Here is a 25,375-nt window from a genome sequence, read left to right as displayed (position 1 = left end):
AGCTGCTTTTTTCATTTACCTTCAGAGCTTGCGTTTTTCATTTACCTTCTCACCAAGAGAACAGTGAGAGAATTGGCATTATGAAGTGAAAACATCTGCCTTAGAGATGAAGACAGGCACTTAGGAACTTTCCAGTTTAGAAATGCAGACTGAGTCTTCCAGGGGCTGATAACAGCTGGCTTCAAAAAGCTGAAATAAGGAGGCTCGTCCATTTCAGAATAGGATCCTGACTAGGAGGCCATGTGCTACTGCACCTTTCTTATTAAAAATGTGCCTTCCAAACTAGCCTTTCAACCCTATTAATTTCAGAGATGTCTCTAGCTTACTGGGTGGGTCCTGGAGGGCCAGCTGCTATTCTTGTTGCCTTCACAATGCCTTGTGTCAAATTTGTGCCTCAGGACTGAGCTCTAGCCCTGCCTCTTCATCTCAGATTACCTCCATCTCAAGAGTTTTCTCTTCAGCAGCCTCCTGGGGACTTGGCTCCATGGTAATTGGAAGAGTTTAACCCTTTCAAGACAGAATTCTTTTCTGCTTTGAATTGTTATAATCAGGTATTTTCAGTAACAGAAGGCATTTTGAAAGAAGTGGGAACTTTTTTTAAAATAGGATTTTAATAAATGGGATTCCTGTGTCCCAAGATGTCTGTGCTGCTGGAGTTAGTGGGCCATTTTTTCAGATTCATTTATACAGGCTTTGTTATTAGGCACCATTAAATTGACTACAACTCATAGTTGACCCTATGAACAACAATCGGAACCCTGTCCTATCCCATGCCTTCGTATCTGACACACTAGAGCCCATTGCTGCAGTCCTGTATCAGTCCATCTTGGGGTCTTTCTCTCCTTTGCTGACCCTCCTTTTCAAGAAGGATGCTCTTCAAGTACTGGCGCCTCCTAACAACATTTCCAAAGTATGTGAGACAGTTTCACCACCATTACCTCCAAGGAACACCCTAGTTTCACTTTCAAATATAGGCCAGTTTGTTCTCTTGACAGCCCAGGAGATATTCAGTACTCTTCCACACAACTCAAAGGCATTGATTCTTCTTCAGTCACCCTTAGTCACTGTCCAGCTTTCAGATGCATAGCAAGTAACTGAAAAGACATTGGCTTAGCACATACTAAAAGAGGACAGTAGCTTCCTCCTAAATTCTAGAGATGGAAAAATACACAAGTTATAAAAGGGGTAGAGTAGCTAACATGCTGAAGCTTGTTGCTTTTTTCACTGATCATAACTTTCCCAAAAAACCCTTTTTACCATCAGGATAAAACCCATACTTGTTTCCATAACCCACTGCTTCTCTCCTATCTGACTCACCCTGCTGCACACTAACCTGTCTGTCTTTGCTGTTTCATCTGCCTAGAATGTTCTTGCCTCAGACCGTGTCTTCTTACTCAGATGTCACTTCACAGAGCCCTTCCCTCATCTCTGCCACCCTTTGCCTTCCTCTACTTTTTCCTCATAGCAGTTACTACATCGTAACATTTGCACTCACGCCTATTCCCAAAGTAGCAACTCCTTGAGGGAGGAAGTGATTCCATCTTGTAAGCCAATGGGACAAGAAACTTTCTTATTTGAGCATTTTGTTGTTTTTTTTTAAAAAGGCAAAAACCACTTCTTTCTCTTACCAGTCAGTTTTATTTTTAAAGTGACAAATTACAAGTGGATAAGATTTTAAGCAACACCCTCCAAATTCATTTCTATGACAAGGAAGGAGCTGAATGTAGTTTTGCTCCATCATCAACTAAACAGTAGTTCTCTAGCAATAATTTATGAGGAAGTCACAGCACAGAAACAGAACACCCTGGAGTTGTGGTCCATTTGTAAATTGATTTTTCACATCGGTTAGTTGGAAGAATCAGGTGTGTTGGGTTTTTTTTTGTTTGTTTGGGTTTTTTTTTAATCCTGACCAGTGGCTGAACAGGGGTAGGTGGTCTGTTCACCGTACTTGTCATGGTCTGATCTGCCCTCTGACTCTCCTAGAGGAGGTCCCTGCTCTGAGTCAAACTCTCAGGGAGGGTAGACCTGACAGCTAGCCTCAGCTCTAACTCAGCAGTTCAGAAGGTAGCCATTTACGTCAGGACTGTCATGGGAAATATTGAACAATAATGGCTAAAGGTTGAGGTAAACCTAAGTTCAAGTTGTAGTTCACCTACCAGGACAAATAGCTCTCCAAACTTATAGTCAATTCAACAAGCTGGAGTCCCTAGTAGAGTTCAGTCATGTTATCTAAACATGATGCCATGAGCAGGAAGCCCTTTTAAAATATGGCTGTGCAATGAGAGGCGGCTTTGGAAGGGCGTGGAAAACACTGGGAAGTTCTATACCTTTCCAGACCCTTAAGTCATACAGGCTGACTGGTCAAGAGGGGGCTGGCTGTGCCTTTGACCAAAATCACCAGCATTCCCCAGGCTTCATATGGAAGGTTTAGTTCTTCTTTACAAATAAGCACTTTGGTGGGAAAGCATTGCAAAGGTTTTCAACAGAAAATCATACCACAGAGAACAGGCATGGGGAGCTACAGGCAAGCAGTTACATCAGCATGTCATTTAAAACACTGGTCCTCACAAGGCTTGGAAGGTTCACGAATCTTCCAAGAGATGATCAGACACACACCCCCTCCTCCATTCCAGCCACTTAGTACAGAGTAGTAGGAACTAATGTGGCTCTGCCACTCTGGGACCACAGCCCAGTGGGTGTGAACCAGGGACAGAGGAGAAATGGGGAGCCCAGTCCGACCCACAGATGTGCTTTTATTCTTTAGGAGGATCATTTAGAATCTAGATTCAGAAATGTTAGCAGCCCTGAGATTGTGCCCTCTGTAACTCTGCCACGGGGAAGGGGAGGGAAGCACAGACCTAGAGACTGGCCGGACGCCACTCTGCGCGTTGGGGCTTGCTAGGGAGATAAGAACTCAATTACAGCAAAGCCACTAGAAGTACAAAGTGTCCCTGCGGTCACTGGAAGTGTATCCTGAAAGTATAAATGAACAGATTCCATATGCAGACTAGAGATGATTTACACTTAAAACATTTAAATATAAATTAAGCTATAACTTAAATTACAACCAAAAAAACCCCAGAAAGACACTCAGCAACTGAGAATGCTGAACACATACACAGGACACCCCAGACATGAGGCCATTAGAACGATGCCATGTTCATTGTGCCAACTTTACATTCACTGTGTGCTAGTCCAGCTGGGCCCTGCCCTAGCACGTCATGCCGTCTGGCACTGCACCCCAGCGCGGGGCCCGTCGTCCTCGTCCTCCTCGTAAGCCTCCCTGTGCTGGCGCCAGTTCTGCTCATTGGGATTAAACTCCTTCAGCTCCACCTGATCCATGTCATCTGTAATCCTCACTTTCTGTCGAGGAGGGAGCAAGGCTTCCAGCTGAGGGAGCTTTTCTGGAGGAAGCCACTGTTTTTCAGGAAAGAGGACCTGTTAAAGGTGAGGTGGGAAACAGCTGTAGTTGTTTGCTCTTCCAGGTAAGGCATTTAATAGCATGTTCTGTAGAGGAAAGCGCAATGAACTTACTAAAAACTGTATGATCAGAGTCCCTTTCTCCAGGGGAGCTTTGTAGATAGGCATCCCTTCATTATGTACACATTTCAGGTCCCCATGCTTTATCACCTCACCTGCCACAAGAAAAAGTTTGGTTCTGCATTAGTTATGAAACAGGAAAACCAATGGGGGGGGGGGGGGTCAGTCTCCCTTCTGGGAGAGCCTGAGGGCAGATACCTACTTCCCCGGTGTGCTCCCTGTTGGTATGGCTGGGGTGACATGAGAGGCTTGGGCAGAACTTTAAAAAGTGAAGTTAGAAACTTAGAAAGCCCAACTCTGGGTAAAATAAGACACTGATACTCACCCTGCCTGCCTCTGGACCATTAATGGGAGTGTGCACCCCACACAGCCTGAAGCAGGAAAGGGTTCCTAATGAGTCCACCCAGCCCCTACTGGCAAGAGAGTGCTCATGGTCACCCTGCAGGTGACATTAGCTTCCCAGGCAGGAAACTCACAAAGTGGCTCACTCTACGTTGTACCCATTGGTTTTTCTATCTGTTTCATCAAGGGATATTAGAATCCCAGAGCTTCAAGTCTCCTCTAAACTTTAAACATGTATTTCCTTACAATCTTGAGAAAGAAAATGGACAAAAGGGTCTCTGGAGTTGTATGTTTTTCAGGTCACTAATAAAAATGGGCAAAGGAATTTTAATTAAAAGAATAAAAGGGGTGAGCAACAGAAGAAAAGTGAAGATAAAAGCTAACCACTGGGTCCTTCTCCTGAGAAAATGGGATTCCATATGAAGGACTATTCAGAAAGTGAAGTCACTAACAGAGGCTATCTTTGAAAATACATAACATGGGCTTTTAAAAATAAAATACAGCGATACCTGTCTTTGGAGCCAGTAGCTATGACTAAATGTGGCCCACTCAGAGTGCAGGATGCTGTGCAGTAGTGACCAGACCAAGAGATTGGGCTTTCTGTATTCTCAGTTTGACTTTTGTCCAGTTTTATTCCCTATCTCAGTTTTCCCTTTCCTGTCAATGGTCACTTCTATTGGTCACAAGAACTTGCTCGTTTTTTTGCCGAACTCCAAGGCAAAGCAATTGTGAGGCCAAGCCTGGCAAACCATATGGAAGAGAACAAGGCACAAGGCAGACTCTTTCTGAGGTGCATGTCCGTCCTCAGCTGGGCCAGTCACTTTTTCATTAACCTGCTGATTCTGAGCAACACTCGTGACACTCTCCATGGGCCCTCTAGTGAGGAGGGCATTTCAATAGCACAAGAAAGAGGAAGAAATGATGGAACAAAAAAATAGGAAATGAGAGGGCACAAAGAATAAGGAAAAATGATAAAGAAATAAAATCTTCAGCAGAAAGGTTACTGGATATCCTGTCCTTACAATTAAGCAAGGAAATGTATGCCTTGGGGTCCCCCTAACACGAGGTACATGGCCCAGGTGGTCATGTCCTTCCCTCTGGGCTCCTTCTTTGCTATTTTCATTCTGTCCTTAGGTCCCTTGAGGGTGCCATCAGATAAGAGGGGCAAGCAATGCTGGGACCTGCCCCGGAAGCTCTACCTCACTGACTTGACCTCAGATCTCCCACCCTAGACCAAGGACAAGCTTGTCCAAAGCTGCAAGCAGATCCTTTGGGCTGGACTCCGAGATGGCCTGACTGCAGTGACAGTATGAGTCCTGGGCATAACAGCAGAGGGTGTCAGGCATGCACGCGATGCACTGCTCATAACCTAGGGCTTTGTGGGAACTGGTCCTCAAACCCTTCTACTAAAGTAAGGAGAGGAAGTAGGTGCATGCCAGGTCTGTGGAATGCAACTTCAAGGAATATATTTTCTTTTTACATTTTCATGCAGATGCTTTCCCCTAAATTAAGTATGTGTACACACACTACAGCAAATCTAAAAGTAAAGGAGGTAAATGTTACCAGGCATACTGAATGAAAGGGTACATGTTTACTTGTATGATTTTTAATAATTTTTTTAAGTTTGGTATTTCCAAATAAAATTAAAACAGATACTAACTCTAATCTCAGTATAGCTATAATTCCACTTAAAATTATATCCAGAAAAGGAAGAAATGGAAATTTTCAGAAAAGGACTCCTGTAGTGTAGCAGGAGAGAATAATGGCAGAAAGGAAGCAACCTCCTCACCTTAAGCGGGCACAGGGATCAGAGTGGAGGTGGGTTACGGCCAAGGGTGGGCCTGCTCCCTTGTCCTCACCCAGGTGGGTGGCACAAGGAAGAAACACACATGGCATCCCTGTTAACCTCCACCAAGCACAGAAGAGGGAAAAACAGACAAAAGAGGTTCAGGAGTGTGTCTGGGAGGTGAAGTTGCACTACAGTTTGCTTACAGTCTTATCAGCAGCCACAGTCGTCCCTAGACTGGCTTATCTCCCACTCGGCCCTGCACTTGCCCCTCCAGCCTTAAACCCCTGATCACTATAGAAGTAACACCCTGGCCCTGTGCTCAGTGAGGGCTTAGCCACCACACCTTGTCCAGCACAGACAACTCACTTTTTCCCCCCCATATGAGGTCAAGTGCTACTTAAAGCTTCTAGCCAGGCCCTGGCCTGCCTCTTCCTATCCAACTTGTCACACCTTCGAGACAGGAGCTCTGGGGCCTGAAGGACCCTCAATGCTCAAACGTCAAATCTCCTAGGGGCTGGGAGCCCAAGATCTCCATGTAGTAGTCTACTGAGAATTGAAGCCCCTGTGAACCCTTTCAGGCCAGAAACCATTCCTTCCAGATGCTGTGAGTGTGAAGACAACGGCAACCCGGTGGAAGGAATGCCTTTTTTTTGGGGGGGGGGGGTGAGAAGTCTAATAGAAAATACTTCTTATATATAACTGACAACAAAGGCCAGAAGAACATGGGTATAAACTAGTACAATGTATTCCTATAGAAATTTTAAAATTCAAGTTTAAAATTAGGAGATCCAGTTAAAATTTTAGACCCTAAGGTTCTTGTCTGAGGCACTTTCACTACCTCAAATATAAAATTTAAAAATTAATAAAATTCCCAAGCATTCCAGTCATTAATGATCTTTTAAATTTAGAGAAAATCAAGTCACAGTAACTTGGGTAACCAAAGTCAATCTAAAGGTGAAGCAAGGCTGATTTGCTGGTATTATTCTGTCAAACACACAACAGCTGCCTCAAAAACACACAGAAGAAACATTACCTGATTTGGAGGTAATAACAAGGATTCGATCATCCAGTGTGTTTATCGTCTTCTTGAAGCCACAAAGAGCTTCAGAAAGCTGAATTTTCATTTTCATGATTAAATCATGGCCTCGTCTCTGAAAGACACTATGATCCTTCTGATCAAGCACAATTATGACATCACCAGGCTCCAGCTCAGGCTCCTGATCACCTTCTCCATGGAACAGTATCTTCTGACCATCTTTCATACCTAGGGAACATCATTCTTTTGTGATTAGCCATAGCTCTTAAAAATCAAATTTTCCATAAAGTTTTTACAGAAGGAACACAATCTTTTGACGGCCTTTTACTCATCCAACCTTCCAACCTCATGTGGACATGGGGAGGGAGTGGCCCCTGGGATTATTGCCGAGATAGGGCATGCTTCCCACCGTCCTCACCCAGGTGGGCAGCAGGAGGGGGAAACAGCCATGACACCTACATGGCACCCTCACACCCACTTCCCAGGGCACATATTGTGTATGGCTTTGGGAACTAAGAGACTCGCAAACAACTCAGGGTATGCTTGCAGACACGGGAAGGTATTTTTAAACAAGCTGCTTCAACACTATGCTGTTTTTGTTTGTTTACTATGCTGCTGCTTGTACTTTTGGTCTTATCTCGGCTCTACAACGTATTTGCTGGATTGAGAAGTCACAGAAAATTCAAGGAATACTTTGGAAAACAGTTGAGACTAGAAACATCCTTAGAGCAATGACGCCAGGCACACTGGATTGGAGGAGAAGGCACTGTACTGGGGAGGCTCTGGTACAGAAGAGTGAGTGTGTGGAGCAAGAACACATAGCTGCAGGATCTTAGACCAGGTATTATAGTCAGTGGAGGTAATAAACGGTATTAGGAAGAACATCTCATAAGATCCTTAAAGAAATGGTTATAGAATGGCAAGAGGGCAATTATCCAATGAAGACTTTGTTGGTTTCAAACCTCAGGAGAGACTGTGCATACACCTTCATTTGTGCACACCCTATCTTGCTTTTCTCTCATATACACATCTTACTGTAGTCTGAGAAAGCATTATCCTTTTTTGTTTTGCTTTGCCCTTTTACAATTAGACAGTGAAGTGAGTACCTTTATACCCAAGTAGTGTTTACAGGTCATTTCATATCAGCAGGATAACTCAGTGTTCTTCTTGGACATCTATCTTTAATGCTGAGAACTTTATCCTTTCTTCTTTTTAGGAAAAGTGACTTCTAATTTTACCATGGAACAACAACAACAACAACAAAAGGCTGTTGGTTTGGACATCAACAAGAAAAATTCTAGTAGGTGGCACAGAATAGAAACATAGCCATGAAGAGTCAAGAGAAGTAACCTAGAAATAGGGGGAATTTGTGACATATCTTATTACTGCTTTAATGTATGTTGCAATATATTTTATTTCTCTGAAACTCAACCTGTCCTGTGACTAGCACTTGATTGGCATTTCCAGCAAAAGCTGGCTCTGCACAGCCTCACCTTTTTCCACGTGCACCTCTATAATCTTCTTCTCTCGGATCACCTTGGCGCCACTGCAGCTCTCGCAGCGGTCCTTGGGGTTGATGCGCTCGCCCTGGCCCTTGCACTCGATGCACACGGTCTGGATTTGCTGCACCATGCCCGGCCCAATCTGCTGAATGTGGATCTGCATTCCCCGCCCTTTGCACACTGGGCACTTCTCCACAGAGCCCTTTTTCCCCCCGACACCTGCAGAAGAGATGCCACTGCTCATCCCTCAGAAGTGGTCCTTCGGGGGCCACAGCAATGCAGTATTAGACACTGGGGTTTGGATTCTGCCCATATAAATGCATGAAAAGCAATTCGGAAAAATAAAAATTATTCTAGTCATGCAGATACTATCTGGATAGTAACACTGATATGCCTGGGACAAACTAAATTTATGGCTCTAGCTTCTTTCTTCCATCTGAAGCTGGAAATCCACCCAGGTCTGGAGATAAGTGAGAAGATTTGGGCTATGAAGAACTGGAGAACTCAACGGTGTCAGTGACTGACTCTGTCATAGGAGGGACTACTCAGCTGGCCTTTGTGGAACAATGTGGGTTGAGTGTCATCAACTTTAAGTTTTTTTTAATCTTTTTTTTTTAAAGTAACTACTTTTACATCAGCAACAGTCTGCTACCTGGTTTTGTAAATAAAGTTTTATTAGAACAATAATATCCACAGAACAGTATTCAGATCTATTGCTCACAAGGCTGCTGTGAGTCATGCTTAACTAAATGGCACTAACAATTTTTAATTAAGTTTAAGTAGCTACAATAGTAACTATATAGCAAAAAAAAAAGCCTGAATACAGAAAAACGTTTTCCAACCTCTGGGTTAAATGAACTCTCCTGATTTTTAATCATTATCAACATCTTAACTAAATGTCCAGCCCAAATAATAATGTTCAAATAATAAATGTCCACCTGTTTACAATCTCTGCTGACTCACATTTGAAAAGATAAAACTTTTTTTTCTTTTTCAGACTAAGGGTCAGAACTGAGATACTCATTCAATCCATTTTACCTTCGCATTTCTCACAAATTACATTTTTCTGAAGGGCCAATTTCTTTGTGACTCCATTATATAAATCTTCAAGAGTTACAGACAACTGATGCACAACATTCTTGCCTTACCAAGAAAAGAAAAACACACCCAATTAGTAATACTGTATTAAAAATAGCACAGTATGAAATACCACCCTCCTCCCAAATGTAGGCTCATAGACGGCTCCAGAGATTCCAAGCTGTGCCTGTTCATTCATTCTCTCCCTAAGGGAAGTGATGCATCTATTATGCCTGCTTGTCCTCTGGCTCTCTGCCAGAGATTAGAACAAATACTCTTTAGCATTGGGGCTGTGATTCAATCATTTGTAAGTGTCAACAACAAAAAAGTTTCCACCTTTATTTATAAGGACAGATATAAGGACAGGGAGATCACCTAGGTTTTCTTAGGAGAGAACCTAAGGCAGCATTTACCAATTAATACTGGTTCTGTTTTCCTCCTAAGAAACCCTTCCTAGAGATGCAAATGCTATCAACCTTTAATGGACATTACTCCTTGAGCATAAAGCTTTATGCTCTTAATATTGTGGCACACCATCACCCTTTTGTATTCTGTGGCCAAGGAAGAATTCTTTCATCTGTCTAAATTATGTTTCTACATGAAATACAATGGGTGTTTCATCTAGGGCTATGCCAGCCTATTGGGGCACCAAGCTCCTTTCTCTGCCAGGGCTCTTAATCACTAAGATGAGCTGTCCTCAGGTACTGTTTCTGAGCTATTACTTCATTAAAGGTGTGAGGTTGTTCATCTCCAGATCTTAAAGACAGTCAGACAAGAGATGTCCAGAGATTTAATCACATGTCCACACCTTCAATTATATAAATGGGAAAAATACTCAGAAAACATGGGGAGAACTGTTACTAATAAACACACTTTGTGATTTTTGGCACATTGTGTTCACAGTATCGACCCTTTAAGTCTAAAGCCAATTATCATGTGAGAATAAGAGCGACCTTGTTGATCTAAGACTTTCTCATAGACCAAAATCACACAAAATCTTTAAACTCCAAAGACAAGTTTATTTTTTCTGATTTTATCCAGAAAATAAACTGTCATAAACTTGGTTATCTGCTGCTGAGCAAAGGAGACTATCAACAGTCAGCTGGACAAGAGGAAGGGGTGTTTTGCGGAGACTGCCAGGAGGGAAGAGGTGGAAAATTGGGAGGAACAGCCCTAGAACTCAAAAAAAGAGCAGAGGATGGGGCTGCTCAGCTAAGAGTTGGGAGGGCCTCGCCTGCAACTGTCCATGAAGCAGGCTGCTAAGAAGACAGTCTTCTAAAGACTTTAAAATAGAAATTTACCTAGGAAATCTCCTGAGAAGGAGAATGGCAGAGGACTAAGCAGGAAGGTCCCGGCTCAGGCTGAAGAACAAGACTGGGAGGAGTGTGGGGAGGAATGAAGCTCTCAGTGGAACACATCAGCATTCAGTTCCAACTCATACAGTCCCATATGTTAGGGCAGAACTGACCCACTGGGCTCTCCTAGCTACTGTCTTTATGGCAACAGAGGTACTACTGGGTGATCTTAACTGCCAACATTTCAATTAATCGTCAAGCACAAACCATCTGGCCACTCGGAAACCTGTTTCCATTTACACTGCCCACAGGTGTCTTACCCTAACAACAGAGAAAATGAGGACAATAAAATGATCCTGACAACAATCTTTTCCATTCACTACCTTCACCCCTTTCCACCTGCATCTGGTGCTGAATATGGAAAGAGATTCAAAGCAGCCTGGACACTACAAGTAAGGAACTATTAGTCAAGATCCTAAAACACTTCCATGTACCCTTCCAGAACATGAGCCATCCCAATTCCAGCAGCATGCATCATTTTGGCAACTATAAAACTTTCTTACATTCCTTTAGAGCATTTACCTCTTCTCTCTCTAGCCATCCGTCCTCCACCACCAAAGAACATGTCGAAGATGTCCATGGGTGACGAGAAGTTGGGGCTGCCAGAACCACCTTCCTTCATTGCCTGCTCCCCGCCCTGGTCATAAATGTCCCTTTTCTTTGGATCTGAAAGCACTTCATATGCCTGGGATATGAGTTTAAACTTTAAAAAGGAAAAAAAAAAGAGATCGGAGTTGTTTTATTAAAAGAAACTCCATGTGGATGTTACATAGTAATAGAAATGTTCAGCATCCTGCTCCCCCCACCTCCCCTGCCTTAGTAAACTGGCAGGTCTATACATTCTCTCACCCAAAAATGTAGTCTTTCCATTTATTTCCCTATAAATAAATATATTCACAAGGGGTTAAATATCCTGAAGAAAGTGTCAGCAGAGGCTTTGCAGAAAATAAGAGAAAGCAGCAGGGCAGGCCATCTTCTCTAGACTGCAACAAGAAGTCATGTTGGGTCAAGAGGGGTGACGTGCCAGGGCTTAATCTACAAAGAGATGAAACCCTGGACGCTGGGGTTCTCCTCCTGACATTCCAGCTCAAGGAAACAGCTTGACTAGTCTGTGTGTGTTGTTTGCCATCAAGTCAGAACTGACTCATCTGATTGTCCAGTGAGTTTTCAGTTGCTGCTGGGTGCTGTCAAGTCAGAATTGACTAGTTTACGAGCATGAAATTAAACTGTGGTCATCTTGAGAGAACCTAACCATTGATCAGATATATACAACCCTGCCCTCCCAATCTTCCCTGGAAAAGCCTACTCCTTCCATGGTCTCCCTCACTTCTCAGGTAACTAACTGGTCACACCGAAACCTCATTTCCTCTCACCTGCCCTGCTCATCTGTCAGCAATCCTATTGGACTCAATATCCTCTGTGTAACATTCCTTCTAAAAGTGCACCACCAGAGTCCAATTGTAAGAAAACAATCAGAAAAACTAAACTGAGGAACAGTGTGCAAAACGTGCCTGGACTCTTCAAAAATGCCAGTGTCGGGAAGATACAAGTAAAGGAGAACAACAGGAAAGCTAAAGGCAATGTACGATCCTGGGTTGTATCCTGTACTGGAGGGAAAAAATGGCTCCTAGTTTTTTTCTCATAAACTTCTTTAATTTGGTAATCTTAGTATATGTGCCAGCTTTGTCAGGCCTTGGTTTTCAGTATTTTGCACTTACCCTTGATTTTGTGATCTGACATAATTATCCTATGTGATAAACCCTCATCTCAAAAATGTTAATGAAGCAAGATTACAGGCAGTTACATTAATGAGGCAGGATACAATCTATAGGATTAGACTATCTTGAATCAGTCTTTTTTGAGATGGTATGGCCTTTGGATATGGGGCCCCTGCAATGAGAACCTCCTAGACCTAGGAGAAGACCAATGCCAAGATACAAGAACACCTCCAAGGAATGCTGGGCCCTGCGATGTTGAAAGGAGACAAGGAACTTCTTCCATTGCCGTTAGAGAAAATGGCCTTCTCCAATCTGAACTTCAGAATTTGAGCTTTTAGCCTCTTAAATGAAAAGAAAATACATTTTTGTTTGTTAAAGCCACCACTTGTGGTTTTCTCTTATAGCAGGACTAAGTAACTAAGACATATGATTATAAACAAAGATGTTACTCTTCCTAAGAAAAATATGTTGAAGTTAAATTTCAGGCTGAAAAGTTCTGATGCAAGCAACTTAATCTCAAAACCTTTGGCAAATATAATAGAAATTAATAAAGCAAATGTGGCAACATATTTACTACTTATTGGTAGAGTTAGGTGGAGAATATTATGAATATTGTGCTGGGGTTCCCTTCTTTTCTATAGGCATGGATATTTTTAAAATGAAATTAAGACACTAACATAATCCAAACTAATTCCTTTATACCATTCCCATGCCCATCCTGGCCAACACAGTGGCCTCCTTACTGGCCTCCAGCTTCCATCCTCACCCAGCTTTCAGTCTGTTCTCTAAAGCCCGTTAAATCATGTTGATCTCACTGCTCAAAACCCTCTTCAGCAATTTTTTCTTTGAGCACAAGTCCAATTTGACACCTCTCTGCCTTCATTTCCTCCTACACTCCCTCGTTCTCCAGTTTCTGCAGCCTCTTTACTATTGCTCAGCACCCTAGGATACACTTAGCCTGGGACAGCCTCCCTGTCATATCTTTCTAGCCTCTGCTCAAAAGCTACCTTCTTGGGAGGTTTTCCTACTGTCCTGGCTTTAAAATGCATCCCTAACCTCCAAACTTCCCATATTCTCCATCGTCTTTTGAGCATACCCTGACATTTATTGCTTATCTCGGCATCTGCACTGCAACATAAACTTCTTGAGGACAAAGAATCTTGTCAGTTTTGGTCACTGCTGTCTTCCCCAGGCTTAGAACTGTCTAACATTTTGAAGACAAATCCAAAAACCCCCACTGCTTTCGAGACTATTCCAACCCACAGCCAACAACTGTAGGGCAGGGCAGAACTGCCTTTTAGGGTTTTCATGATCATAAACCTTCATGGAAGCTGAGTGTTTCATTTTTCTCACCTTCACGGAAGCTGAATGTTTCATATTTCTCCCCTGGAGGAGCTGGTGTATATTTGTTAAATGAATGGCTTGATTGTAGACATACTCTATGAATGAGGCAGGGTCTTGGCCCTCCTTGTAGTTTATATATAAACATTTTGTCATGCAGCTGGCTCAATAAAACATCCACTCAAAGTGTCATGAAGATACAAATATGGAAATGAAAGGCAGAGACACTCTATTTTCTCCTGTTCGGAGGTGAGGTAACTGGGGGGAAAACCTTAGAATCACACACGTGGCAGTTAAATCTTTTGAAATGCTTATTCTCATATCCTTTCTGCCAAGGAGTAGCTCCACTACCACCTGTAAATATCAAAGTGTAGGAATCTGGTGCCTAGAGTGGAGGATCAGAAAGCCAGTAGGTCACGCTGTATCCTAAGAAATTCCCAGGAAATGTGCTTCACGAGAATGACCACTAGAAACACCAAGTAGCCTGGCAACTCACAACATACTTAAAGGAATTAATTAATGGATGAAAAAGGATAGTAGCAACTTCCCCCTCACCTGGTGATATTCAGAGGCCAGACCCAGGAGAGGAATGAGGCTCACACTAACTGTGGAGGAGTGCACCTCACCTGGGATCCCAGCACTCCAGGGTCTTAATTCATCCCTTTGCCTGAACCTGCTTTGCACAGTTGGTGAGATTTCTGTTCTGACCAGTTCACTTTTCAGACTGTGATAACTGGCCTCAGACCCCTTAACAGATTATTAAACAGCTGGAAAGAGTACTTTAAAGACAATATAGCAATTTGAAAAGTACATGTGATAAAATAGTAAATGTTGTTGTTACATGCTGTCGAGTCACCTGTGACTCAGAGCGACCCTGTGTACAACAGCCCTAAGCCCCGCTCTGTCCTGTGCCAATCTATCTCTGACACACCTACGCCCATTACCCCAGTCACTGAATCAGTCCCCTCATAGAGGGGAAATAGAGGATGCATGTGGCTAGGGGGAAATGTTCTGCAAAGTTATGCTATCTTTTATATTTTAATTTAAAAATCAGTAATTCAAACAATGTTACAGTAAAATGTATCAAAGAGCCAGGCATCTCAAAAGTTGGTTCAGTTAGTAGGCATGAACACAACTCCGGCCATTGCTCCTGTGGGGACTACTTTTCAGATCTTGCAATTGGCGGAAAGTCAGCTGCAGATAAGTACTAACTCCACACAGAAAGTCTGACAACAAACACAGGCTGCCTAATGCTTAGCAACACAGGACAACAGGGGAAAAAAACAAAGACTGACACCCTAACGGCCTTCTCAGTTGTCCTGAAGCAAATGGGAAAGGCTGGCTTAATCTATTTTTGAAGAGACATTAATAATACAGTGACAAAACTTAAGAGAGAAAAAAAAATTTAAAAGTTCCACCTGTGACGTAGTGTGTGCAAGAATATCAAACAAATACAGCAAAGCCCTACTCAAGCGTATACCAGAACAGGACATATCTGGTGAATGAACGAATGAATGAATGAGCCCTCTGAGAAACTTTACAGCAAAATTTTTTTTCTTTTATTATTTTTTGTGTGTGTACCATGAAATTGGATCTGACTGGTACAGGAGGATATTGCCCTCCTTCTCCAGCAAAGCATCTAGTGAATTTGAACAGTAGAATTTCTATAAATTGTGTTCCCAGTCTCCTCACCCCCCTCTGATTTCCAATTCAAATCTCCACTAATCTCCCAATTTGCCCTCTGGTTCACTGAAATAATCTTCCTTCCAAACTGTGCCTTCTAGAGTCCTTTCCCCTCCTCCACACAGAAACTATAAAAGTGTATCTCTCCTCCTGACATCTCCATCCACTGAGTCTGCCAAGGTAGAGCTGACACTACAGCACGCCTAGAAACAGGGCAGGCACACAGTGGGTCCTGCTAATATTCTAACAGAGAATACCAATCTCAAACAAGTAATCACAACAAAGTAGGATAAGTATTAGGGCAGTGGGTCACTCTATGGCTCAGAGGCAGATTCCAGAAAGACATTTTCACCGAGAACTAAATAAAGGGTTTTTTACTGGCTTCCTTGAGGGGGAGGAGGAAACAGCATTTCTGACAGTGGGCACAACTTCCCCGAGCTGCTGCAAGGGGCCTGTCAGACCACACTTACTCCACCAAGATCCTCTGAAGGTAGGTGTATACAAGATGAATGCCATACAAATGAAGTATATATGTACAAACTCAACAGGGGAAAATAGAAGTTACAAAACATCAAAAGCAGGCTTGTCTCAAACAGTATTCACCTATCCATGAACTCCATCTTGGTAAGTGCTCTGAGACCTGACCTGAAACCCAGGTCAGGAGGCTTTCCCACACACTGCCTTTAGCCAGTTGGCTGGAAGGTGGGATCAGACGCCTACAAGTGCTTTGCCTAAAGGATATTCTCACAAACTGCAGAGCTTTTCGGGAGCATGTCTATGAATCACCAACATCATGTAGTAGGCTGGTGACTTTAAAAGCTACAGTAAGCCACCTAAATATAGATGAGAAAGAACATGAGTGGGTAACAGACAAATGGCCTTATAGGAAAGCATTTTAAACTTGTGACAGCCACATTCAGCACATGAAGCTAAATATAAATATTCTATCATTGCTGCCACCTAGCCAAGCTTCCTTAAACAGCTTTCACCAGCCTAGAATAGCTAAGACACAGACAGGTATGTTGATACTGTGGAACTTATTTCTACAGGTCTAAATGCTAGTCGGGTGAGTTGTGACTTCACAAGTGACCCAGGTATCACTGTTATTAGCTACTACAACAGGTGCACCCCTGCAAACCCAGCTGAGAGTGCCAAAGTTTTGGAGAATGATGGCTGCAAATGAAGACAGAAGTGGGCTGGATAACAAGTATTTCTTCCAATTCACCTATTCAAGTGGCTCATGGACATCCTCAGGGATAAAAAGCAACTGTCTCCGCACTTTCCAACAAACCGAGGTGTTTCATTTGGGTTTTTATCATTCAGAGCATTTTTCAGCCTTTTATGAGAGTACTTAATAGGAAAGATTCAGATCTGTTGTTCATAGGGTCGCTATGAGTAGGAGTCAACTCTATATGCTTAATAAAAAGGGCATGAGTAATTATGACCAACTGTGGGCTACTTGTGACAGAGAACCTGAAAAATGTATGTAAAATAATGTGGCAGGTTACAGATCTTTCTGTCCTTGTTTTAAAAAGTAAATGTAAATGTTTCAAAAAGTAAATTAAACAATATGTATAAAGCAGGGGAGAGGCACAGGGTGAACTCAATCATTCTCAAAGGTTTGTGCAAAGTATTAGCACAGCCTAAAGAAAACTCATCTCTAAGGTTGACAGATAAACTGAAGATCTGGGCACAAAAATTATTTAAGTCCCAGTGGGTCCAGCAAAAACACACCTTCTGGTGGTCAGTGCCTTCGTTTCCCAGCTCCACCCCCACTAGAACACCTGAGAACACGGAGACCTGAGCTCCCACGTTTAAATCCCAGAGCCTCAATACGCAAGGGCTTCATGAACACCTGAGGGAGGAGTGATTGGAGGAATGAATGGGCAGAAAAGGGGGCCCTCGTCCTTTAGGCTCCCCTTCCTCCAGTTCAATTCTGAAGCTGAGGCTCAGGGAGGTGCCTCCCCCCTGACCGCAGGGCGCAGCGCCAGCCTGGCCTCGGGAAGCCCTCGCCCCGCTGCAGGGAGCGCGCTGCCCAGCGACCGCCTCACAGACCCACGCGGCTCGGATTCCCCCTCTGCCTTCAATAATTCACAGCCCCCGTCCTCCCGGGCTGAATAATTCATGGCAGCCCCGCGGCGCCCCTCGCGGGCCCGGCCCGCACTGCCCCGAGCCCGGCCCGCACCTTCTCGCCCTCATCCGGGTTCTTGTCCGGGTGGTACTTGAGCGCCAGCTTGCGATAGGCCTTCTTGATCTCCTCTGGGGAGGCGCTGGGCTTCACCCCCAGGATGTCATAGTACTGGGTCTCCTTCACCATCTTGTCTCTGCAGGGCGGGCGGGGCGCGGCCGGTCAGCGAACCCCTGGAGTCCACTCCAGACCCCTCACTCACACCTCCGCGCTCGCTCGCCCGCCCGCCCGGCCGGCCGTCACGGTCACGGCCGCAGCCGCAGCCGCCGCCGCCCCGGGCTCCCGCCCTCCGGAACGCTCCCGGCCAACCTCCGCGCCAGGGACGCCGCACTCAGCCGCCGGCTCCTCCGCGGCGGGTTTTATTCGGCGCCGGCGGAAGGTTCCGCACGAAAACTGTGACGCCACAAAGACCCAGAACCTTCGCGGAGGTTCCGGCGGCCAATGGGCCGGCCCAGCGGGGGCGCGGCGGTGGGTTCGCGGCCGGGCTGGGCCCTGTGCGTGTGCCCACCCTCTGCTGGGTTACAGGCCGCATCTTACCCAGTGTCCTCGGGCGCCGGTTCTTCGGGCCGCCCTTCCGATTCCCCGGAATTCCAGTTCTGTCCGCCGCCCCGGGCCATGGTGGGGGTTTTGGAAGGCGGCTTCGACGTACGGGGCGCCTTCCGACGTCTGTCCCGCCGCCCCGCGGCTGCCCCCTTGCCCTTGCGGGTGTCCGTGAGGTCGCTTGGCTCGAGGGTCCGGTGGTCAGAAGGGCAGCGCGGGCGGGAACCCTGCGCTGAGGGGCTGGGCTGAGAGACCTGTGTCCTGCGGTCCCCACCCAGCCTCTCCCTGTGGGTGTGGCCGCCCTCTTGTTGGATCACAGCTGGCATCCACGCCCAGGGCTGTCCGGGTTTGTGGCATTTTTTAGAAATTTGGGTCTGGGTAAAGGCCGTTGATCACAGCCACGATGGAGCTTTATTTGTCGAGGCTGCCCCCAGGGCATCTTCTAAACCGGGTAAAACTAAGTCTTCCCACATTGGAATAGTGTTCTTTTGGTGGATCCAGGTCCCTGGCCCTCTCCACTGCCCACCACTGGGAATGCCTGAAAGCCTACTTCCCAAAGTGTGGTCAGTGACGGCCCCCCGGATGTTTATAATGACACCTCACAGATAAAAGCAGTGACATCCCTTGGGTTTTCCAGGTGTGCCTCCTATATTTCCAAGGGTGGGAAGTTGTCCCTGCCTTTCACATATCAGTTCAAAGCACTGAGACTGGACTCGCCCGGATAGCCTATATGTCTTGCAAACATTGGAAGAGCAGCTGATGGCCGTTGGCGCAGGGGCGTTGTAGGCAGGGGCAGCCCAGTATTATTGCCAAGCCCCGCCATGAGTGCCCGGAGAACCATGAACAAAGAACAAGACTGGGTGCAAGCCCACCACCACTCCCAGCCTGGCTTCAGCTTCTCTGTGTTGGAACACTTTGTTCCCTTCTGCACGATCCTTTGGTCTCAGTTTGGGTCCTGCTGTTGGCACCATCCTCCTTTACATGTATACTGTGTGTGGCAAACTGCTTTTAATGTCATTCTATTCATGGAAACATTGGGATATTTACCCCCCTGATTAATGACTCTGTAGGTTTATCAACTTTGGACAGAGGAAAAACATGAGAGCTGAAGGTCAGGAATCTTGGATTCTATACCAGATCTTCTTAACTCTAAGAACATTAGACTCTTCATCAGATTCTTCATCAGCAGGACATAGTCATTATCACCTGCCTGCCCACTGACCTTCAGCAAGAATTTATTGAAACGTCTGTTAAGTTTCCTAAAAACATAGCTCATCTCAAACATAGCTGATCGCAGGCACTTGACAGAGCTTCTAAAAATCCATGTGTCCAGACCAATTACATTTGAGCTGCTAAGAGTGGACCCAGGGAATCAGTAAAGCTTCCCTGTATTTTCAATGTTCAGTCAGAGCTGGGACCACAACCGATCACCAAAGCTGTTAAGTTTTGATGCAAAAAGCAAGTGACATTGGCAGAAGGAGTATGTCTGGGAGGGGGATGGTTTAAAGGTGGTCAGAACCATGGAGGCACAGAATGGAGCCTTCTGATGAGAGCAGAGGGCACTCTGAAGGCAGACTTAGTTCAAAGTCCAGCATTGCCACTTGTGTGTGACCTTGGTTTTCTGGGCCTTCGTTTTCTCAACTTCTTAATGTTACTGTTGTTGTAAGGAGCCACCTAGTGGACTATGATTCATAACAACCCTATGAACAATAGCTGGAAATCTTGCCCTTCATCCTTGCACCATCATCAAGATCTCTGACATACTCAAGCCCATTGTTGCGGCCACTGTGTCAATCATTTCACTGAGACTTCCTCTTTTTTTTTTCTGAATCTACTTTTTTTAGCATGATGTCTCTTTCCAAGGACTGCAACCTCCTAATAGCGTGCCCAAAATATGTGAGATGAAGTTTCACCATATTTGTTTGTAAGGAATACTCTGGTTGCATTTCCTCCAAGACAAATATGTTGGTTCTTATAGTATTTCATGGTATATTCAATGTTCTTCACTAATATCACAATTCAAAAGCATCAATTCTTCTTCATTGTCTAATTTTCAGACGTATATGAAGCAATGGAAAATGCCTCCTTGGTCCTCAAACTGACATCCTTGCTTTTTAGCACCTTAAAGACATCCTTGACAGTAGATTTGCTCAATGCAACATGTCTTTGGATTTCTTGGAGCCTCAATTCCACCCTGTGGATAAGAGTAAGCATCTATTTCACGGGGTTATTGTAAGAATTAATGGAGATAGTGTGTGTAAAGGGTTACACATATATCTGCCAAAGAGAAAGTGCTCATAAAGTATGGCATTTATTGATTTCATCACTACAAACATCCCATGGGCACTGGCTGTGTGCCAGGCTCTGTGCTGTATACCTGCTGTAGAGACTGGAGGAAGGTATGGCCTTGCCTTAGAGAGAGGGAACTGTCCTGCTAACCTAAAGGTGGCTGGTTTGAATCTACCAGCAACTCCAAAGGAGAAAGACAAGCAATCTCCTCTTGTGTGATTTACAACTTCTGAGAAACCTCTGGAGGTTCAGCTGTGAGTTGGCTCTGACAAGCTGTCAATGAATCTTTTTAAAAGTTTTTTCCTCCTTAAGGACATTATGCTTAGTGAAATATCTCAGTCACAAAAAGACAAATATTACATAGTGCCACTGTTGTAGAATGGGACTGACATCAGGGTTGGAGTAAGACAGAATAACTGGACAAATTATGTATACTGCATTGAAACAGATGAGAGAGAGAACAGTATAAAAGAGATCTATGATTCGGTATTATGGTTATGACAAGAGTCCAGAATGAAGGTTGCATAGTGGAGTGTACTCGGGGCAGGGGGATTGTACACCAATGAAGGAATTTTTCTTTTACTTTTTAAAGAGAAGAGCAAACTGGGGAGAGGGGTGGGCGGGGAGATAAGTGTAACAATGAATGAATGGAAATCCAAAATCTCTGTAAAATGTTCATTAAAATTAATAAAATAAAATTTTAATTTTTTTTCCCTCCTTAAAGAGCACTCAGACTATACAAGTGAATCTAATCACTCAATCTACCCCCCCCCCCGAGCATTCTAGGCCCGGGGGAATTTTTAAGAACTCATATTGAAATTGCTCTTTAACTCCACCATGTTAACAGGAAACCCCAAGTTTCCAGCGATGTTTCTATGGGTAACAGTGTGGTCTTCCCGAGATTTCTTCCTCCTGGACCACCACACTCAACTGAAGCTGTTGCCATCAGGAGTTGAAGGTGCTTCAGTTTGGAAAGAACTAAGAAAACCAGGAAGAGTTATCATTCTGCAGACAAGATCCTAAGGTCCCATAAACAACAAAGTCGTAAATAGCCCTTAGAGTGAATGAGGCAAAGTATTGAAAATTTATGTGTGGCCCAGTCAACTATGACTCCTAGGGACCTTTGAGGACAACAGAGAGGAGCTTGGCCCTATCCCCGCCATCTTCACGGTTTCTGTCATACTCAAGCCCATCATTAAAGTCTCTGTGTTAATTTATCTTGCTGAAAATCTTCCTCTCTTTGATCTGCTTCCTTTCCCACCATGATGTCTTTTCCCACATCCCCCCCCCCGCTCTTGATAGCATGCCTAAAGTATATGAGATAAAGTTTCACCATGCTTGTCTCTAAGAAACCCCTAACTGTACTACTTCCTCCAAGACAGATTTGTTCTTTTGCCAGTCTATACTCGGTACTCTTCGCGAAAACACCACAATTCAAAGGCACTATTTCTTCTTCAGTCATTCTTCTTTAGTATCCAACTTTCAGATACATAGAAGTTATTGAAAATTCCATAGCTTGGATCAGGTACAACTTAGTCTTTAAACTGACATCTTTCCCCTTTAAAATTTTTAGACGTTTTTTACAATAGCAAAGAGTTGGAAGCAGCCTAAGGGCCCATCAACAAACTAATAGATAGAGAAGCTGTGGTATATCCACACAGTGGAATACTATGCAGCATTGAAAAACAAGGAACTCATGCAATATTATTCAAAGTGGGTGACCCTGGAGGACATTATGCTGAGTGAAATATCTCAGTCACAAAGGGACAAATACTGCATGGTGCCACTGTTGTAGAATGGGTCTGTCATCAGGGTGGGGGTATGACAGAAAAAACTGGATAAATTATGTATATTGTATTGAAACAGATAAGGGAAAGAACAGATAAGAAGTGATATATGATTGAGTATTATGGTTAGCACAGGAATCCAGAATTAAGGTTGCATAGAGAAGTGTACTCGGGGTGGGGGGTGGAGGGAAGGGACGTGGGAATTGTATACTAATGAAGGAATTATTTTTCTTTTTTTTTTTATTCTTTTTTCTCTCTTCGGAGGGGGAAGCGAGCTGGTGGGGAGGGGTGGGAAGGGAAAAAATTGCAGCAATGGATGAATGGAAATCCAAAACCTCTGTAAAAAAAAATAAAATAAAAAATTTAAAAAAAAAATTTTTAGACGTTTTTGACAGCAGATTTCCCCCAAAGTACATGTCTTTTGATTTCTTGACTGCTTTTACTATGGATGTCAGCTGTTGATTTAACGAAAATAAAATTGCTGACAACTTCAGTCTGTTCTCCATCTATCATGATGTTGCGTATTAGTCCATTGGTGAGAATTTTTGTTTTCTTGATGATGAGATATAGTTTATATTGAAGACTATACAGTCTTTGATCTGCTGCAGTAAGTGCTTTAAGTCTTCTTTACTTCCTGAAAGCAAGGTTGTGTCATTTACATAATGCAGATTGTAGAGAAGTCTTCTTCCAATCCTGATGCCCCATTCTTCTTCATATTCTTGAATGACTTGCTCAGCATACAAATTGCTTACATATGGAGAAAAGATAAAATCCTGATGTATATCTTTGCTGATTTTAAACTTCTAAGCTATAGCCAACTTTCAGATGCATTGTTGGAAAGTTGGCTTTCAAAAACAAAGCATGCATCTGGAAGCTGGACAAAGAATAAAGATGATAGGAGGAGAATCGATTCTTTTGAGTCGTGGTATTGGAGTAGAGTAATAAATATTCCATGAAGTGCCAAAAGAACAAACATATATCTTGGAGAAAGAGCAGCCAGAATGCTCCTTGGAGGCAAAGTTGACAAAGTTTTTTCTCATATACTTTGTACATGTTGTTGATATGTTGTTGTTAAGTGCCATCAAGTTAAGTGTAACCCACAGCAGCCCTATGAACATCTGTCCTATCCAGTACCATCTTCACACTTTTTTGCACACTCAACCCCATTGCACCAGTCACTGTGTTAATCTGTCTGCTTGAGGATCTTCCTCTCTTTTGCCAGCCCTCCACCTTTCGAAGCATGATGTCTCTCTCCAAGGAATAACTTCTCCCAGCAAACTGCCCAAAGTATGTGAGATAAGGCTAAATCATCTTTGCCTCCAAGGAGCACTCTGCCTATGCTTTCTCTAGGACCTTGGACATATTATTAGAGAGACTATTCCTTGAAAAGGGGCCTCATACTTGAAAAGGTGGAGAGTAGGCAAAAAAGAGGAAGACCCTTAATGAGATAGACTGATACAGTGACTGCAACAATGGGCTCACATATGTCATTAATAATGAGGATGGCACAAGATAGGATAGGGTTCTGATCTGTTGTTTATAGAGCAGCTACGAGTCATATCAACTTGACAGAGTCTACCAACAACAAAGCTATAGCCAAACACCCTGGAGGAAAGAATTGCTGGAATCTCACTCCATGGGGACATAAAATTTCATTCTTTCCTCCTCATCCTCCTCCTCCTGCTCTTTTTCTCCTCCTCCTCCTCCTCCTCTTCTTCTCTCCCTCCTCCCTCTCTCCCTCCTTCCCTCCCCTCTCTCTGTCTCTTATTGCTGTAGTGTTGGAACTCATTCACTGTGGACCCTTCAGCAGATTTCTGAAGTTGTAAATCACACAGGAGGAGAGCACTCGTCTTTCTTTCTCAGAGTTGTTAGAGGATTTGAACAGCCAGAGAGGCACAGCTTTTGGGTTGGCAGCACAGCTCCCTATAGACTATGCCAGCAGAGCTCCTGTTAGTGTTAACTGGCGTAGAAGAATCCACAATGTCCATGTTCTATAATCTACTTGGGTTAGTAACCACTAGGATCTAAAAAAGCCGCGAGCAATCAACTAAGGCACAGCACAGCTGTTAGTCCTTTTCCCCCTGGGGCAAAGAAGACTGAAGAAAATCATGGTGGTCAGTCCCCACAATCCCTGAGACCAAAAGTCCAGGCTGATGCCCCATTATCACTGCTGGCCACCCCAAAATGGATGACCTTGAGCGAGTGAGAGAAAAAGAATGTGGTACAAACCGAAAACTAAAATTGATTTTTAAAAAACCGAAACAAAACAAAAAACAAGAACCAGGTTTATGAATCTGATGCAGAGACCTGCGGAACCTCCAAGCTTATGATCCTTAGTCATCTTTTAAACCCACAGAGAAGTAATGAATAATAAGCAAACAAAACAATGATAATGATAACAACAAAGTCCCCATAAATAGCCCTTAAGATAGTATTTGGCACAACAGTCAATAAATATTAGCCTTGCTCTTTCCATGCATCATTCATTTGTCTGCCTGGAAGTATTAAAATTGGGATTATAGACCAAATGAGGAGGAAGACTACAAAACCCTCCTTTTCCAAGGGAAAGGACTGTGACATTGACCTTGATGGTGTCTGGGTCTAGGATGCCCTGTGTGTCTTATTAATGCTACGCTTAATTATTTCTTCAGATCTTTCCAGAGGCTTAGCCATTCTGTCTAGTCAGTATGGCCCATGATAAAATACTGATCCTGGCGAGTTGAAATATATTCCAGACCAGCAAAGAGGGGAGTTGGTCACTTAGATTAAAACTCCAATACATCTTGTCTATTCATTCCTCTTCCCTCCATTACCAAGAGTTGTGGCAATTTCTGAGAAAGGTTTCCTAGCTCTATCCTTCGTTTTAAGACAGACCATCATCATCCTCCACTTGGTCCCCTCTTCAGTCTCTGTCCTTCTATCCCAGTTGTTTATGCTTCCTGAAGCTCAGTGCTATACACGTCCCAGCCCTGCTCTGAAACCTTTGATGGGTTCTTAAATGGGAGAATCACATCTCAGTCCTTCTCCTGGATTGAAGTTTCTCCACTGTCTGAACCAACTCACATCCCTTGGCTCCAGGTCCTGATCAAATAATTGCATTGTCAGAATAACACAGAGGAGGCTGAGAGAACAAGCCTGGAATCCTTTAAGGAACAGAGAGGCATCATAATTCCGCTGTTGGGATGACA

General features: G+C 43.9%; 1 protein-coding gene across 2 annotated transcripts; it reads right to left on the bottom strand.

The window, feature by feature from the left end:
• Nucleotides 1-3,219: 3,219 nt before the first annotated feature.
• Nucleotides 3,220-18,188, bottom strand: DNAJA4 (DnaJ (Hsp40) homolog, subfamily A, member 4). 2 transcript variants are annotated; one of them, XM_006888263.1, is made up of 8 exons: nt 18,109-18,188; nt 17,569-17,707; nt 11,164-11,344; nt 9,248-9,352; nt 8,201-8,428; nt 6,705-6,935; nt 3,535-3,635; nt 3,220-3,438 (listed from the first exon to the last, which is right to left on the bottom strand). In XM_006888263.1, the coding sequence occupies exons 1-8, from the start codon at nt 18,186-18,188 to the stop codon at nt 3,220-3,222; spliced, it is 1,284 nt and encodes a 427-aa protein (XP_006888325.1). The 2 variants fall into 2 exon arrangements, with proteins under 2 accessions (XP_006888325.1, XP_006888326.1); XM_006888264.1 differs by lacking the exons at nt 17,569-17,707; nt 18,109-18,188 and adding an exon at nt 16,017-16,053 and having other exon boundaries at nt 11,164-11,355.
• Nucleotides 18,189-25,375: the final 7,187 nt, after the last annotated feature.

Source organism: Elephantulus edwardii, unplaced genomic scaffold, assembly GCF_000299155.1.
Source record: "Elephantulus edwardii isolate Elephantulus edwardi_28Jun2011 unplaced genomic scaffold, EleEdw1.0 scaffold00066, whole genome shotgun sequence".
Taxonomy (NCBI): domain Eukaryota; kingdom Metazoa; phylum Chordata; class Mammalia; order Macroscelidea; family Macroscelididae; genus Elephantulus; species Elephantulus edwardii.
The sequence above is the reverse complement of the archived record's forward strand: the minus strand, read 5'-3'. Positions and strand labels throughout refer to the sequence as shown.

Coding starts and splice junctions, on each gene's coding strand:
- DNAJA4 (XM_006888263.1), bottom strand. CDS start 18,188: ATGGCCCGGGGCGGCGGACAGAACTGGAATTCCGGGGAATCGGAAGGG. Junction 6,936..8,200: donor AGAGGTGCACGTGGAAAAAG/GTGAGGCTGTGC, acceptor GATGTTCCCTAG/GTATGAAAGATGGTCAGAAG. Junction 3,439..3,534: donor CTCTGATCATACAGTTTTTA/GTAAGTTCATTG, acceptor CACCTTTAACAG/GTCCTCTTTCCTGAAAAACA.